General features: G+C 42.1%; 1 protein-coding gene across 1 annotated transcript; it reads right to left on the reverse strand.

Annotated features, from left to right (window-relative positions):
* Nucleotides 1-823: 823 nt before the first annotated feature.
* Nucleotides 824-6893, reverse strand: LOC124144999 (toll-like receptor 3). Its single transcript, XM_046514636.2, has 2 exons — nucleotides 6757-6893; nucleotides 824-3413 (listed from the first exon to the last, which is right to left on the reverse strand). The coding sequence occupies exon 2, from the start codon at nucleotides 3288-3290 to the stop codon at nucleotides 1143-1145; it is 2148 nt and encodes a 715-aa protein (XP_046370592.2). The 5' UTR covers nucleotides 3291-3413; nucleotides 6757-6893; the 3' UTR covers nucleotides 824-1142.
* Nucleotides 6894-18968: the final 12075 nt, after the last annotated feature.

The raw sequence follows: 18968 nt of genomic DNA on the forward strand, positions 1-18968 counted from the left end.
CTGCCTTTCTCAGTGAGTGAAATATTGAAAATATTGAACCATAGTACTTTCCTGGTCATTTTGACATCTTATTGTTAATGTTTGCTGACCTTTGTCATTCTTGTCTCCGATGCAGTGTGTGGTTAATAAACCATTTCCAAACCCTAGGGTTCAAGTGAGTGAGTGAGTTGGGTTTAACGCCGCAACGTAACAGTATTACATTTATATCATGGCGTGTCAGCATAATGTGGGAGGAAAGCCCGAAGTGATGCAGTGACTTTGGTGAAACCAGCGAGCACGGGTATGGTGCTGAAAAACCTTGAAGCATAATCGGGGCGAACTGGGATTCGAACCCACGATCATTGGTTTCCCAAGTGGCGCAACTCTGCACAGCGAATTGAGGCACCTCAGACGACTTGGCCAACCGTGCCCCCATAGGGTTTAAGAGTAAACCTGGACTAGGCAAATGTAGCTAGACTAGTATCACGACAGGTGCTCGCCAAGTGGCAGTTAGTACAAACAATATCAATAGTAAACATGTATCAATAACTAGGAATATATTTCGCATCTAATTTATAGATGGATAAGATCTGATCCATACACAAGAATTAGTGAAGTCTTATTATGAAATTGTTTACATATTTTTATAAAAAGTACAAATAATATTGGGCTTAGCAGAGTACAGGTGATGTGAGTTGGGTGTAACGTCGCGTCCAAGATTATTGCACTTATATAGCGACGTGTGTGTGTGGCTGCTTGTACTAGTCCGGACTGATGCCGATTTATAGTGCTAGATTACTGAGATACATGTGCCATGCCACAGTTTAACATGAATACCCTACTCAGACACAACACCCCGAGCCGACCAGTCCTTGTTCCCTTAATGCCGAGCGCCAGACAGGGTAACAATAAGTGCCATCTCTTAACGTCTTTTAGTATGACGCGGCCGGGGATCGAACCCCGGGCCTGTATGTTAAACTATACACATGTCTTATGCAACAATATACACATGTCTTATGCAACACTGTACACAGGTCTTACGCAACACTATACACAATTATTATGTAAGACAACCCATTTCACTGAAAAATATCTAATAATTTGCACAATCACACTAATCATTCATTGTTGAGGAGATATAGCTTATCACTATCAGCACTGGGTCACACGGACATCTTTCTGGTCGATGTAGATTGTAATGGCCTTTTCACCAGAAGTCGCAGACGGTTAAAGAAGGCCTGTCTGGTATGACTCTCTTCTCCCCATTCCAGGTAGGTTGTCGTCTGCAGCATTGCTCTCAGCGACTTGGTCACGTGACACGGGTCTATGTCTTCAAGCATCACCACCACCAGGAGGCGCTGACCACATTCTATCACATGCCGTTGAATTAAATTCAACTCAAACTGGCACCAGCCACTTTTGGCAAAGTTATTCGACAGAACAATGATCACCTTCCGGCTGTTCTCAACACTATCAACGATGTTTTCAGTGATAAATTTGCCCACTTCGAAGTCTCGGTTATGGATGCATAATTTGAGTCCATCGGATCCTTCCAACACAGGCATCAGGTGCTGCTTCACCCAGGCCAGGTCGTCGTAGCTGTATGCTACGAAGACGTCGTACAGAAATTGTCGTCTGTCTACCACCTCCCGTTCCTTATGTCTAATCATGAACACCAGATACATCAAGTTCCACCTGTAGTTGTAGAGGAGAGACAGGATTACCAGGAGAGTGATGAGGACACTGGAGCCCACAAGGAGGATCATCAGGACGCTCCAGCTCAAAAGACACGTCTGTTCGGATATTTGCACATCTCGGAGTTGGGTGCCAAGCAAGTTTTTGGGACTATGGCAGACATAGCCCTCTTTGTGCCATTCAGCTCGGAATTGATCAGGGTGTCTTTGAAAGGTTTCAATGAGCCACAAAGATTCGCATCCACACGAAAGTGGATTTTTAGATAAATCCACAAATCCAGATCCATTAAAAACATTGGAAGGAAATGTCGATCTTTTGACTGACGTTATCTCATTGTTCCCCAGAAGAAGTTCCCCAAGGTCGTTCATGCCGCTGAAGAAGTTTGGTTCCAAGTCGCTGATTTCATTGTGGTAAAGGCCTAACAGTGTCAGGTTCTTCAGGTGCTTAGGAATAGCTTTAGGGATCACATTGATTCCACATCCACCCATGAGCAACGTCTTCAGATTTGTGAGGTTCCTAAACAGAAGATCATAGTCCCCCTCTCGCAAATACGAGAAAACATTATAATTGACATTCAACAATTCCAAGGATGGACATCCATCAAACATTGCAAGAGTGGGACTTTTGCTTGAGCGACTAAATTCGATATGGTTGTTTCGAAAGAAGATTTGTTTGAGTGTAGCACTGCTGAAGGCTCCTGGTTCCACCTTCCCTATGGTGCATCCAACTTCAGCCAGACTAAGCCTTTCGAGAGATTTAAGGCCAGCAAACTGGTCTTTCTGTACCCACAAAATGAGGTTCCCATCCAGACGTAAGATTTTCAGTTTATCCAAACAATCAAAGTAACTCTTGTTGAGGTATCGAATATGGTTATACCTGATGTCTAGTTGGGTGAGTTCAGGGAAGTACGATTTATCATTTGGACAAAGATTGGGGAAGTCGTCAAATCGATTGCTCTCGAGACGAAGTCGGGGAATGTTCTGGGTATAATTGTCTGTAATGTTCATCCTTCTAATGCGGTTGCCTCTGAGATTGAGGTACACGAGTCCTTTCATGGGTGCAAATACCCGTGACTGGTACACCTCCAGGCAGTTATTGACAAGACTGAGTTTGAGATTGCTAAGGTGTGCAAGGGGTAGGAAGAAATCTGGCCGGAAAAACCTCACCTTTGCACTACTGATCGTAAGACTCGTTAATGGGCAGTTTTTAAGGCTGGCAACGGCTGATGTCAGTGAACTTACACTCATCCGGTTATTCGAAAAAACAACTTTATATAGTTTTGTGAACCCACGGAATGCATCAGCGGAGACATTGGAAATACTGTTATTAAACATGAGCAGAGATCTCAAGCTGGACTTGGGTATGTTATGGAACATATCTCCGGTCACATTGGTCAGGATATTTTGGTCTAATGTCAAATACAGGGGAAGGGACTTGTTGGGTGGCGTTGGGATATGTGTGAAGTTACCACCTGAACAGTTCATATACACAGCATGGGTGGGATGTGGTCGACAGAGGCATTGTCCTTTTGAGCACAGTTTCCATATCACGTCACCATCGACGCTAAGCAGTCCCAAGACACACATCAAGGCGACACTGGACTTTACCAGGAACATGTTGATGATCAGGTTCCTTTCGATGCCACTTCCTCAACTGACCTTCGTTTGGAAGTCTTTGCTCAACTTGAAAATAAGGGCCGTTCTCGTATCCAGAGAGTTGATTAAGCCCTTCAATCAAGCCTACAAAGTAAAAGGTAATTGTCAAATATTCACAATGAAACTATTCAAAAGTTGTAACCATATTTTCGCTTTACAATTCCTCAAATGGCTTATTTGTTAATTTGTCATAATTTTCTGAAAAGTCTATGGGACTTATGGGCAAAATTTTATATGCATGCATTTTCATTTTCAATAATTGTTTTTAACATGTCATATTTGGACTATTTTGTCCCTAAAACGCACGTCATTTGTTAAAAAAGTTTACCGCGGTGATGGGAGGCAGTACCTTCTTACCGTGTCATTACGTATAAAACCTTAATAAGCTAAGACCCTGCGTTCATTTACTTTATCAAATTCAGCATATAAGGTATGTAGTCACATAGTAGTAAAAAACATGGTGTAATATGTAAAATAGAGAATGAAATGAAATATGCCACGTTCATTAGACATTTTGGGGGAATTATTTTATTGTAATGTTTTGCCATTTAATTGTAGACATAACAATTTGTTGCCACCGTGTTGATTCCCCGCATCAAAGTTTTCCTGTTTCATAAGCGGACATAATCCTGAGACACAAACAAATAGATTATTTTTTTGTTCTTTTGTCATTAATCCTGTCGGTGTCAGCTGTTTTTCAACACGTACGAACGAAAACGAAAGGAACTTACAAAGAAGAACCCTGGTTTGTGGACCTACTGAACAATAAAAGCAAAGAAACGAAACTAACCTACACACGGAAACATACTATTGTAATCCGAAAAAAGAGAGAGCAAAAAGTGACAACTAACGGCTCTTTAAAGTGAGTGAGTCGGGTTTAACACCGCTTTTTTACAGTATTCCACTTACATCCCGGCTTGTCAGCTTAATGTGGGAGGAAAGCTCGAAGTGATGCAGGTCTCAGATGTTTACCACTTCGGTGAAACCCACGAGCACGGGTATGGTGCTGACAAACCTAGAAACATAATCAGGGCGAACCGGGATTCGAACCCACAATCATAGGTTTCTGGCGTGCCCAAGGGACGCAACTCTGTACAGCGAATCGTGGCGCCTTAGACGACTGGGCCACCCTTGCCACCGACCTACACACGGAGACACATTTAAGAGCTATTGTATTCCGAAAAAAGAGAGAACAAAAAGTAATAAAACACAGTCTATTTTAGTTGAGAATAATGACCAAGTTAGCGTTGCCTATTAGCAACATACACCCACATGTTAAGTGTAGGGTGGCATTGACACGCTGAGCCTGATCTACGGCCGGGTACGACAGAGGTGCTTGTTGCTCTAGGCTTATCGGAAACATGATAACTGGGGTAAGTCAACTCGGAGAAGGAAAAACATCCTTGTAAATAAAGAAAGATCGGCTGTTTCCAAGCTGCCGCCGTATGGCAGGAGTACTGCTGGGTTTGGCGTTAGTCAACAAACAAACACTTCTCTTTTATGATTCATTCACACTCACCGACAAAAGAAACGCGAATACCATACATGCAGGTCAATACAGTAAACTACGTTTATAACGAACACGCTTATAACGAACTGACCGATATAACGAACTTAATTTTTAGTCCCGGCCATGTGTTGCATATATGGTGTATATATGCTTATTACGAACTACGGTTATTACGAACTAACATTAGTGGTCCCTTTGAGTTCGTTATAACCGTAGTTTACTGTATATGAAGAATTACTCAAATACAAGAGATATTGGATTGGTTCTATGCACAAATGATCATACTGTTATGTTGTGTGAACCGACGCTCATGAACGCATCACATGTGACGTCATAGATCCATGACTCAAGATGCACCATTTGTCTCGTGCAGGATTATCGTGTTAAGTTTGGAAATTACGTGCAACATATCGTGATAAGAATAAAGACACTATGGTCACACTTGACTGATTGTTAGTTTTGTCATTAAGTAATACACATATGAAACATCTCTTCTTAACGTACATGGGCATGGGTGGCCCAGTCGTCTAAGGCGTCACGATTCGCTGTGCAGAATTGCGTCCCTTGGGCTCGCCATAAACCTATGATTGTGGGTTCGAATCCCGGTTCGCCCCGTTTATGTTTCTAGGTTTGTCAGCACCATACCCGTGCTCGTGGGTTTCATCAAACTGATAAACGTCTAAGACCTGCATCACTTCGAGCTTTTCCCCCACATTAAGCTGACACGCCGCGATATAACTGGAATACTGTTAAAAGCGGTGTTAAATCCCACTCACACACTCTTAACGTACATACTGCTGTATACGTTTCTCTAGTTCCCGATTCTTTTAGCGGTGAGTACAATTTACATCACTATTTTACCTATACGCACAATGTGTGTGTGAGAGAGAGTTGGGTTTAACGCCGCTTTTAACAGTATTCCAGTTATATCGCGGCGTGTCAGCTTATTTGGGAGGAAACCTCGAAGTGATGCAGGTTTCAGACGTTTACAACTTCGGTGAAACCCACGAGCACGGGTATGGTGCTGACAATCCTAGATACATAATCGTGGCGAACCGGGTTACGCCCAATGTAATATGTATAGGCAGATAATGTATTGTTTTCTGGCGCTAATGTTTTGAATTCTAACATAGGACTATAGGGAAGCGGGAAGATAATTCAGCTGCATTATTCGGCATCAGTGGATACGAACAGTAGTCGGTTGGGGAACAAAAGCGTGGATCGATCGTATGCCTTCTTGATTCTGGTTGTGAAATTAAGTTCAAAACCTTGAATTGATACAGTGACATGTTATTGGTTGCTGGAATTTACACAGTTACCATGCATGTCCTTTCATTTGTACTTCAATAAACGCCATAACATATTGAAGTAAATGCTTAAATGAATAGGTGTGTTGTGGGTGTGATATAGGACGTGATTTTGACGGAAATAGGAAATTTTGTGTGTCATTTTGTTGATTAAAATTCTTTAAGCACAAAGGCTATACCATTGCGTGGATAGAGCATAAGTGGTATTTTCCTAGCTTAAAGTGCTTTGTGCCAGAAAACATGAGGGTAAAAGAGTAATTGTGTGAGGCGAAGTGAAGTGGGGATTACCCTTAATTGAAGAACTTTAGCCACACGTTTACTGATAAAAGTTGATTTGGATGATTTAACACCGTTTAACGTTTGATATCAGATCACGGTTTGAACAAAGCCGTACACCAAGCGTTATCATATACACCGCGTACCATGTCGGCAACCGGCGGTTAAGGGTTCGAACATCAGTCATACAGATAGAACCAGCATCAGATTGAATGAGACAAATCACTGATGCCTATACAGTAGGATGCTGTACACTTCCTGGTACTTAGTATATCTACCTTCATAGCGCAATGTATAATCCCCCTAACATAAACACAGAATGTTATCAACTTACGGTAAATGTTGACCGTACAAGGATGGGGATCTTCACAGGGGCAGACAACGTCTGTGCGGCTTCAGCGTGTGCAGCCACTGACAGGACAATGCCCGTCACATACACACGACTAGCGACGCGTGTAGTGTACTTCCGGGTACAGGGTGGAGGGTTATTTGGGGCGATACACTCATCGGGAAAGCCTTTTAACGTGTACGTCAAGATTAGGTCTTGTGGTCTAGTTTTTTAACCGACTCTATCTGCTAAACATTTTGCTCGACAATATCATCTTAAGGCGTGCATTGGCTTCGTTCGCTCATCACACCGACGGCCCAGGTTCGATTCCCCACATGGGTACAATGTGTGAAGCCCATTCCTGGTGTCCCCTGCCCTGATGTTGCTGGAATATTGCTAAAAGCGGCGTAAAGATTAACTCACTAACTCTGATCTGGAATACTCATAGGGGTTGCCAGTGCACGTTGGAAAATTAAACATTCATCACACTGTATCAATATACATGGATGTGGTGTAAGCAATGACATGTATACGTATTAATAATATGGGGCATACAGTGTGGGACATTAAACCAGTCGTACCAAATGCGGACGTATTACAATGCCTGTGTCAATCGGAACTTGATGCTAGTCACATGTGTGTTCTCGGCGAGCACGTATTCCGGTATCTTTTCAATTGAAAGGTGAAGACATCCGACGTAACGTTCAGGTCATATGTCACCTTCCTCAACAGTCTTTTAAATCATTTTATGAATCTGCTTCACCATGTACATAACCTGGTCATGGGAGAGGGTCTGCAGAGACACACAGGTGATATACTTCAGGTGTATCATGAGACACACAGATGATGCACTACATTGTATCACGAGACACACAGATGATATACTACAGGTGTACCATGAGACACACAGATGATGGCCTACAAGTTGTATCATGAGACACACAGATGATGACCTACAAGTTGTACCATGAGACACACAGATGATGACCTACAAGTTGTACCATGAGACACACAGATGGTGACCTACAAGTTGTACCATGAGCCACACAGATGATGGCCTACAAGTTGAACAATGAGACACACAGATGATATATTACAGGTGTATCATGAGACACACAGGAGATGGCCTACAAGTTGTATCATGAGACACACAGATGATTGCCTACAAGTTATATAACGAGACACACAGATGATGACCTACAAGTTGTATCACGAGCCACACAGATGATGACCTACAAGTTGTATCAAGAGACACAAAGATGATGACCTACAAGTTGTACCATGAGACACACAGATGATGGCCTACAAGTTGTATCAAGAGACAAAAAGATGATGACCTACAAGTTGTACCATGAGACACACAGATGATGGCCTACAAGTTGTACCATGAGACACACAGATGATGACCTACAAGTTGTACCATGAGACACACAGATGATGGCCTACAAGTTGAACAATGAGACACACAGATGATATATTACAGGTGTATCATGAGATACACAGGAGATGGCCTACAAAGTGTACCATGAGACACACAGATGATGGCCTACAAGTTGTATAACGAGACACACAGATGATATAATACAGGTGTACCATGAGACACACAGATGATGCACTACATTGTATCACGAGACACACAGATGATATACTACAGGTGTACCATGAGACACACAGATGATGGCCTACAAGTTGTATCATGAGACACACAGATGATGACCTACAAGTTGTACCATGAGACACACAGATGATGGCCTACAAATTGTATCATGAGCCACACAGATGATGGCCTACAAGTTGTATCATGAGACACACAGATGATGACCTACAAGCTGTACCATGAGACACACAGATGATGGCCTACAAGTTGTACCAGGAGACACACAGATGATGACCTACAAGTTGTACCATGAGACACACAGATGATGGCCTACAAGTTGTACCATGAGACACACAGATGATGACCTACAGGTTGTACCATGAGACACACAGATGATATATTACAGGTGTATCATGAGACACACAGGAGATGGCCTACAAATTGTACCATGAGACACACAGATGATGGCCTACAAGTTGTATAACGAGACACACAGATGATGACCTACAAGTTGTATCATGAGACACACAGATGATGGCCTACAAGTTGTATCAAGAGACACAAAGATGATGGCCTACAAGTTGTATCATAAGACAAACAGATGATGGCCTAAAAGTTGTATCAACAGACACACAGATGATGGCCTACAAGTTGTATCAACAGACACACAGATGATGGCCTACAAGTTGTATCATGAGCCACACAGATGATGGCCTACAAGTTGTACCATGAGACACACAGACGATGGCCTACAAGTTGTATCATAAGACGCACAGATGATGGCCTACAAGTTGTATCACGAGACACACAGTTGATGGCCTACAAGCTGTACCATGAGACATCCAGATGATGACCTACAAGTTGTATCAAGAGACACAAAGATGATGACCTACAAGTTGTACCATGAGACACACAGATGATGGCCTACAAGTTGTATCAAGAGACAAAAAGATGATGACCTACAAGTTGTACCATGAGACACACAGATGATGGCCTACAAGTTGTACCATGAGACACACAGATGATGACCTACAAGTTGTACCATGAGACACACAGATGATGGCCTACAAGTTGAACAATGAGACACACAGATGATATATTAAAGGTGTATCATGAGATACACAGGAGATGGCCTACAAAGTGTACCATGAGACACACAGATGATGGCCTACAAGTTGTATAACGAGACACACAGATGATGACCTACAAGTTGTATCATGAGACACACAGATGATGGCCTACAAGTTGTATCAAGAGACACAAAGATGATGGCCTACAAGTTGTATCATAAGACAAACAGATGATGGCCTACAAGTTGTATCAACAGACACACAGATGATGGCCTACAAGTTGTATCAACAGACACACAGATGATGGCCTACAAGTTGTATCATGAGCCACACAGATGATGGCCTACAAGTTGTACCATGAGACACACAGATGATGGCCTACAAGTTGTATCATAAGACGCACAGATGATGGCCTACAAGTTGTATCACGAGACACACAGATGATGGCCTACAAGCTGTACCATGAGACACACAGATGATGACCTCAAGTTGTACCATGAGACAAACAGATGATGGCCTACAAGTTTTATCACGAGACACACAGATGATGGCCTACAAGTTGTACCTTGAGACACACAGATGATGGCCTACAAGTTGTATAACGAGACACACAGATGATGACCTACAAGTTGTATCATGAGACACACAGATGATGGCCTACAAGTTGTATCATGAGACACACAGATGATGGCCTACAAGTTTTATCACGAGACACACAGATGATGGCCTACAAGTTATATAACGAGACACACAGATGATGACCTACAAGTTGTATCACGAGCCACACAGATGATGACCTACAAGTTGTACCATGAGACACACAGATGATGGCCTACAAGTTGAACAATGAGACACACAGATGATATATTACAGGTGTATCATGAGACACACATGAGATGGCCTACAAAGTGTACCATGAGACACACATATGATGGCCTACAAGTTGTATCACGAGACACACAGATGATATACTACAGGTGTACCATGAGATACACAGATGATGGCCTATAAGTTGTATCATGAGACACACAGATGATGACCTACAAGTTGTACCATGAGACACACAGATGATGGCCTACAAGTTGTATCATGAGCCACACAGATGATGACCTACAAGTTGTATCAAGAGACACAAAGATGATGACCTACAAGTTGTACCATGAGACACACAGATGATGGCCTACAAGTTGTATCAAGAGACAAAAAGATGATGACCTACAAGTTGTACCATGAGACACACAGATGATGGCCTACAAGTTGTACCATGAGACACACAGATGATGACCTACAAGTTGTACCATGAGACACACAGATGATGGCCTACAAGTTGAACAATGATACACACAGATGATATATTAAAGGTGTATCATGAGATACACAGGAGATGGCCTACAAAGTGTACCATGAGACACACAGATGATGGCCTACAAGTTGTATAACGAGACACACAGATGATGACCTACAAGTTGTATCATGAGACACACAGATGATGGCCTACAAGTTGTATCAAGAGACACAAAGATGATGGCCTACAAGTTGTATCATAAGACAAACAGATGATGGCCTACAAGTTGTATCAACAGACACACAGATGATGGCCTACAAGTTGTATCAACAGACACACAGATGATGGCCTACAAGTTGTATCATGAGCCACACAGATGATGGCCTACAAGTTGTACCATGAGACACACAGATGATGGCCTACAAGTTGTATCATAAGACGCACAGATGATGGCCTACAAGTTGTATCAACAGACACACAGATGATGGCCTACAAGTTGTATCATGAGCCACACACATGATGGCCTACACGTTGTACCATGAGACACACAGATGATGACCTACAAGTTGTACCATGAGACAAACAGATGATGGCCTACAAGTTTTATCACGAGACACACAGATGATGGCCTACAAGTTGTACCATGAGACAAACAGATGATGGCCTACAAGTTGTATCAAGAGACACACAGATGTTGGCCTACAAGTTGTACCATGAGACACAAAGATGATGGCCTACAAGTTGTATCATAAGGCAAACAGATGATGGCCTACAAGTTGTATCAACAGACACACAGATGATGGCCTACAAGTTGTATCAACAGACACACAGATGATGGCCTACAAGTTGTATCATGAGCCACACATATGATGGCCTACACGTTGTATCATGAGACACACAGATGATGACCTACAAGTTGTACCATGAGACAAACAGATGATGGCCTACAAGTTGTATCACGAGACACACAGATGATGGCCTACAAGTTGTACCATGAGACAAACAAGTTGTATAACGAGACACACAGATGTTGGCCTACAAGTTGTACCATGAGACACACAGATGATGGCCTACAAGTTGTACCATGAGACACACAGATGATGGCCTACAAGTTTTATTATGAGACACACAGATGATGACCTACAAGTTGTACCATGAGGCAAACAGATGATGGCCTACAAGTTTTATCACGAGACACACAGATGATGGCCTACAAGTTGTACCACGAGACGCACATATGATGACCTACAAGTTGTACCATGAGACACACAGATGATGGCCTACAAGTTTTATCACGAGACACACAGATGATGGCCTACAAGTTGTACCATGAGACACACAGATGATGGCCTACAAGTTGTATCATGAGACACACAGATGATGACCTACAAGTTGTACCATAAGACAAACAGATGATGGCCTACAAGTTTTATCACGAGACACACAGATGATGGCCTACAAGTTGTACCATGAGACACACAGATGATGGCCTACAAGTTGTATAACGAGACACACCGATGTTGGCCTACAAGTTGTACCATGAGACACACAGATGATGGCCTACAAATTGTATAACGAGTAGCCAGGCCTTCTTAATATTATTCTCACAGAGAAACAATCAGCAAAACGGGTGGGTTCTATAAGTATTGTAGAAAATGTTAGATAAATGCTTTTCTGGCTTTATCTAATAAATACGAATCACAGGGCTGTGAAAATTGCTTATCTCCAAATGACGCAAATCTTCCTATGAAACTGACACTGTGATTCGCCTTAAATGTACTTTAACAGGTAAAATGATTATAAACTTAGAAAATACGAGTGTGTTGTTTTGCAGGCATGAACCGACCTACAGCCTGAGTTAATTACCTTACACCTGTAATGACCACATCCCTGAGTTGGGGAAGGTCTCAATATATTGCTGTTATTGTACTTTATTGAGATATGAGTTGACGGGGATAGCAATTAATACATGTACTGCATTATATTTGCTTGGGAAAATGATTGAAAAGTTAAAAGCTATGAAACGGGATGCGTATTGCAAAGATGTTTTTTTTAAGTATTTATTGTTCTATAGATGACTTCTTAAACCCGCATCTGACCCGCTGATGATGTACTATCACCCAAAGGTATGATGACTGGTGCAACAAGTCTGTTGTCTACGCTGTCACGTTGGCGGTCCTGACGTTCTATTTCTAGAAGGTGATCTTCAGCCTTTTGTCAAATCCCTGGTCTGATTCTAGAAAAGGCTCCGTTTATCAACCCTTTAACATGTATGAGCTTGAATGTTGTGTATTGTCTTGCCACTAACCCTTTTGCCCAGATAGGCTCAATAGGATTGAGCTCACAATGTCTGACTGGTGTACGTAAAACAACGTGGCCGTGTCGTGCCACCGGGACATCCGTCTTGTACTTTAGCGGTTTCTTATTCTTGAGTTAAACTTTCGTCTCGAAATCGACATCGCAAGATGTCAAATGTGTCTGCATGGTCGTGTTCGGACTACTCAAGGTTGGCGCGACTGTATCTGGTTCCCGGACGTTGTGATAACGGGCGTTATCCATGACAATGGCACTGGGGTTGTTTTGATTGGACAGTAGCTGATGTTCCAACCAGTCTATGAACACATCACCAGTCATGTCCTCATGATAATCACCTATTTTCTTTTTCGCCTCGAAAACTAGCTCGCCTCCATCAATAAGCCCAAGGCCACCGGTTCCGGGGTTCAAAACAATGACACGATTACCTTTACCTGGTGGTACCATGGGTGCTTTTTATCTATCTGATGGTAGACACTTGTAGTCAGAAGAATGATTCTTATTCACCCAGGTGGCATCAGGGTAAATGATCTGGAATCCCTGACTGCGATAGTCATGAATGACGCAGAGATAATGTGACCTCATAGACAGGATGGAATACTTTCCCCTGAAAACTTCTCGGTCATCGCCACGTGCAGTGTATCGAAATCGTGGAGAGCAATAATTAATGTAGTCCGAGAAACATTAATTGTGTCTTTACTTTCCCCCCGAATTCTACTAAAAGTCGGGGGTACCTGCTGCTCATAAAGCCTGAGCAGTGTACGCCTAATCACCCCTTTATCAAAGTTGTCGAATATTCTTTTCCGTCCGGGTTTTGTTTTTTACACGGACCATACTTTCTTTGTTTTATTTATCATACTTTTGACCGTATGAAAGCCCAAGAGTTTGGGTACTTCGGTAATACACCCTACCTTAACTAATTAAAGGTTTCCTTTTATCTCTCTCAAGTGTACCTACTACAGACTCCATGTCGTGAGACCGCCTCCGTGGTCTAATGGTAGAGCGTCCGCCCGGAGAGCGGAAGGTCCGGGGTTCGATCCCCAACCGCGTCATACCAAAAGACGTTAAAAGCTGGTACTTGTTGTTACCCTGTCTGGCGCTCGGCATTAAGGGGCTAAAACAAGGACCGGTCGGGTCGGAGTCAGTAAACTGTATCTGAGTGGGGTATTCATGTTAAACTGAGGCATGGTATCTCAGTGTGCTAGCACTATAAATCGGCATCAGTCCGGACTAGTACAAGCAGCCACACACACATACACGTGCATGAACGTCGCTATATAAGTGCAATAATCTTGGACGCGACGTTAAACCCCATTTCACCTCACCTCACCATGTCGTGAACCATGGCAATGGGAATGCACGTGTAATGAAAGCATAGTGAGTCATGGGAGCAGTCTTGACAAAACAAATGCAGCGTCATATTGTTATTTACTAAGATGCACATCTAGAATTTTCTCCAACTGACTTGTTTTTTGTGTGGATTAAATGTGTTATGAAGACAACTGATTATTTCCATAACGGAGTCTCATACGCCTTATTCTATTTTAGACTTCCCTCATTGGACTTAGAGATTTTAGACTTTGGTGTGATTACAGTTATATGACGACGGACTTTAAATCATCGAATCTGGACCAGACAAACCAGTGATTGATATTATGAGCAACGGTCCACGCCGTCGGTGAACCTCACACGCCATCATAGGTGTGATAGTGTCCAAGTGTATACATGAATGTGTAACGTTGAATATTGAATGTTTGTACAAGCATGGAGATATGTATGGATATATATGCAGGTTACGAATATGATGATGATCGTAGATGATGAATGGAATAATAATGTATTATTTTTTATGTCATTGTTGTTGTTTGTTTGTTTGTTGTTTAACTCCGCAATATTCCAGCTATTCTAGCCTAGCGGTTAAAGCGTTAGCTCGTCACGCCGAATACCCGGGTTCGATTCCCGACATGGGTACAATGTGTGAAGCCCATTTGTGGTGTCCCCCGCCGTGATATTGCTGCAATATTGCTAAAAGCGGCGTAAAACCATACTCACTCACTCTTCCACATGGGGTACAGCACGTTGCATCTTACTAGTATGTGTTTCTTCTTCTTCTTCTTCTTCTTCTTCTTCTTCTTATTCTTCTTCTTTCAAGTGAGGTCAACTCATGAAGCCTTGTTTGGTGTCAACAGCATATATGCATTTCAAAAAGTGTCGCGTGACCACACGCACAGCAGCGCAAGGATGAATTTAGTCATTGTTAGACCGTACCCCTTTCGGTCCCAGACAAATTCTGTGGTCAAATTATCAAATGCATGCGGCTAAAAATACAAACTTCTGCGGTACATCCTGCGATAAAACCATGACCTTTCCCCAACAAGATTAATACAAACCCAAAACTCGAATCTAAAACGAAACGAAATAATTCCATAAACTGTCATTATCAACAGTTATCATTGAATTATGCGAATAAAGTTTGGCTGATATTTTTTTATTGTTAAATGTAACAAAGTTTATGTAGTCTAAATACCACAAGAACGTTTAAAAGTGAGAATTATCTATTTCAAATTAAATTTTATTGTAGGATCCCATATTTTGTATGTTTGAATCGCTTTCGAGCGAAAAATAGATAGAAAAGCTTGAAAATAATGCAAATAATGCAAATTAGTGTATATTATCCAAAATGTAAATTCCGTGATTGTTACATTTTATTCAAGTCTTTCTGCGATCGCGGAATAGCAATATTCGTCTGGGACTGCCCTTTTGTCAGGACACCCTTGTTGGGAACGGCTACTAAATACAAAGGGAGACTAGTCCAACCCATAATTCATTAATGTTAACAAAGGGATGAGGTCATCATGTGGTCAGTTATTGGTAAGGCTGTTTATCATATAACGGGTAGTGTTATCGACGTGATAACCCAATCCGATAAACATGGCCTCACAATTCGATACATCCCATGGTCTATTGGCAGGAACCACTTTGTGAGATATGTTCAAGGGTGTATTTTATAATGGCATTGTGTACTTTATAATTTTAGATAGTGGTATCCCGATGTGTGAGTGCAAATGTAAACAGTCATGACTGCAAATCATTTGGCACTTTATCCTACACTGGGCGGTTTACGCAGGTGTCATATTCCTACGCGGTGCCTAATGAAGAAGAAGAAGAAGAAGAAAATTGTTTTATTAGAGTGTCACATGCTGCACTTACATGAAGAAATACGGCAAGATGATGTCAACTATGTCTCATGCCGCAGGCTTATCCCAAACATATTCAAACCACTGTGTCCATGCCACAACAGTCACAAATTGTTCGAGGCGGGCGTTGGTGCCCTCGGAATTATGTCTGTTTATGAAAAAAGGAATGAGCAATCCTTGAAAGGGTTCATAACCACATGTACACCTGTTGCCCAGTGTACGGCATTTAGCAATATACAGCTAATGAACCGGCCCCTGTTTCTCTTCCTCCGCCATGTTTGTCCCACGTCGACGCAATGTCACGCCCCAGGCCGTCGATTCACGTCGGTTTCGGTATCGTAGTGCAACCAGCTCAGTAAGCACACTATTTTGTGGCTTGAGTTGCTGCAACTGGTAACATTTGTGACGGAAACAAAGCTGCAACTGGTAGGACAGAAAGCACCTCTATTCACAGTAACCAGCGACCGCCTCCGTGGTCTAGTGGTAGAGCGTCCACCCGGAGAGCGGAAGGTCCGGGGTTCGATCTTCAACCGCGTCATACCAAAAGACGTTAAAAGATGGTACTTGTTGTTACCCTGTCTGGCGCTCGGCATTTAGGGGCTAAACCAAGGACTGGTCGGCTCGGAGTCAGTATACTGTGTCTGAGTGGGGTATTCATGTTAAAGCTGCGGCATGGTATCTCAGTGAGCTAGCACCATAAATCGGCATCAGTCCGGACTAGTACAAGCAGCCACACAAACACAAACACGTACATGCACGTCGCTATATAAGTGCAATAATCTTGGACGCGATGTTAAACCCCATTTCAACTCACCTTACAGTAACCAGTGACAAGGAACTTCGGCTGTGTTTACACGCGTTAGCTCCGCCCTACAAAGCACTTGTGGAATGTTTCGAGTCACATGATTTCAATGAGGCAAATTAATATAAAAACTAAAATTTAAATCCTAGTTATTGCTGCATGGGATTAAGGATAACCACACACTGATGGGATGATGAAATGTGACCTATTTAATTCATAATATTATGTTTAAAACGTAAATATGTATCTAAACGTAAGGTGGCAGGCAATCAAATGGAACAGTCCGTCGGTAAGCCCTTCAATTTACGCCACAGGTCATTTTAGTTTTGATTTTGAACCCAGCTCCAAGAAAACACAACTCTTAATTCGGCATCTTAGAACAGTAAAACAGTTTTATCTAACCCCATGAAAGCGTCCTCGTGCTTCAACTATTCTGAACCGCAAAAGAAACGACACCATGGATAGATATGTTATGAAATGGAATGTTATCCGATCTGGGTGGATTTTTATAGGGCAAGAAATGGGGGAATGCATGTGCATTTCAATTTGCACGGAACTCACGTGCATCGAGTTACCATGGCCGTTTGGTATATCAGTTATATTGTCATCTGTTTTAATTTTTTTATCATCAAATTCTATTTTTTCCGTACAAGGTAATGTTAAATTTTAGAAACTTTAACAAAATATACCCAGATATTTAAATGACAACTTTTCATACAATGTAACTTGGGGTGACGTTTCTTTCGCGGTTCAGTATATAATACTTCAGGGAAAAACTTTACTTAATTCTACCACGAACATGGAAAATACTCAATTTTGATGGTCAATCAAAGGTTATCAAAGCACAATAAACCCCTTCCGATTGAAGCATTTGATTTGACGTCCGCATCACCTTGAAAGCTATTATTTATAGAAAAGTAGCTCTTTTACAATTATTGTCGGTAGGTACATTTAAATAATTATATGTACAATTATAGGCAACTAAATGTAGAGTTTGGGTCACTACAATAGTTCGAGGGATGTGCGGGGACACGGGTGGCCTAGTCGTCTAAGGCGAAGCGATTCGCTGTGCAGAGTTGCGTCCCTTGGGCACGCAAGAAACCTATGATAGTGGGTTCGAATCCCGGTTTGCCGCGATTATGGTTCTAGGTTTGTCAGCACCATACCCGTGCTCGTGGGTTTCAACGAAGTGGTAAACGTCTGAGACCTGCATCTCTTAGGACTTTCCTCCCTCATTAAGCTGACACGCCGTGATATAACCGGAATACTGTTAAAAGCGGCGTTAAACCCAACTCACTCACTCACTCACTCAAGGGATGTGCGGTAATTCTTGATGGAAACCAACAAAGAGTATTTCAAATGTGTTTCAAGAGCTTGCCATTTGGCGCTTTTCAATATACGACTGTATGGGGTACCCACCTCATGTTAGCTTACGAAGTTGCCTTGCTACATGCTTTCAGTGCCTGCTACATGCTTTCAGTGCCTGCTACATGCTTTCAGTGCCTGCTATACACGCTTTCAGTGCCTGTCATAAGTTTGAGTGAAGTATTACCGTGCCGTGTAAACAAACTGCTTGAGCAAATAGAACGCCATATTGTGTTTAAAGACTGTATATTCTGATCGACAAAACCCATTGGATTCAACGCACGCTTCACTAAATGTATTTGCTAACACCAAAGAGTTCGCGTTTTATTTAAAGTACACATGGGGTAAACAAACTTTATTTCTTAACTCTACTGGGTGTTGGTTGAAATACATAAAGTTGATATACTACCTTAGTTTGACAGTGAAAGGTATTTGTTTCAGTGTCTGGACATGAATGATCACTGACATATCACTTCTTTGGCATAATGATGTTCGTTTCTTGACAATGTCATCTGAGCAAGGTCAAACTGTCGTTCATTTCATTTGAGTTAATTAAATGATTTTGTTGGAAAAATAGTCTGGTGAAAGT

Source organism: Haliotis rufescens, unplaced genomic scaffold (genome assembly GCF_023055435.1).
Source record: "Haliotis rufescens isolate VD_foot unplaced genomic scaffold, xgHalRufe1.0.p SCAF_3, whole genome shotgun sequence".
Classification (NCBI taxonomy): Eukaryota; Metazoa; Mollusca; class Gastropoda; order Lepetellida; family Haliotidae; genus Haliotis; species Haliotis rufescens.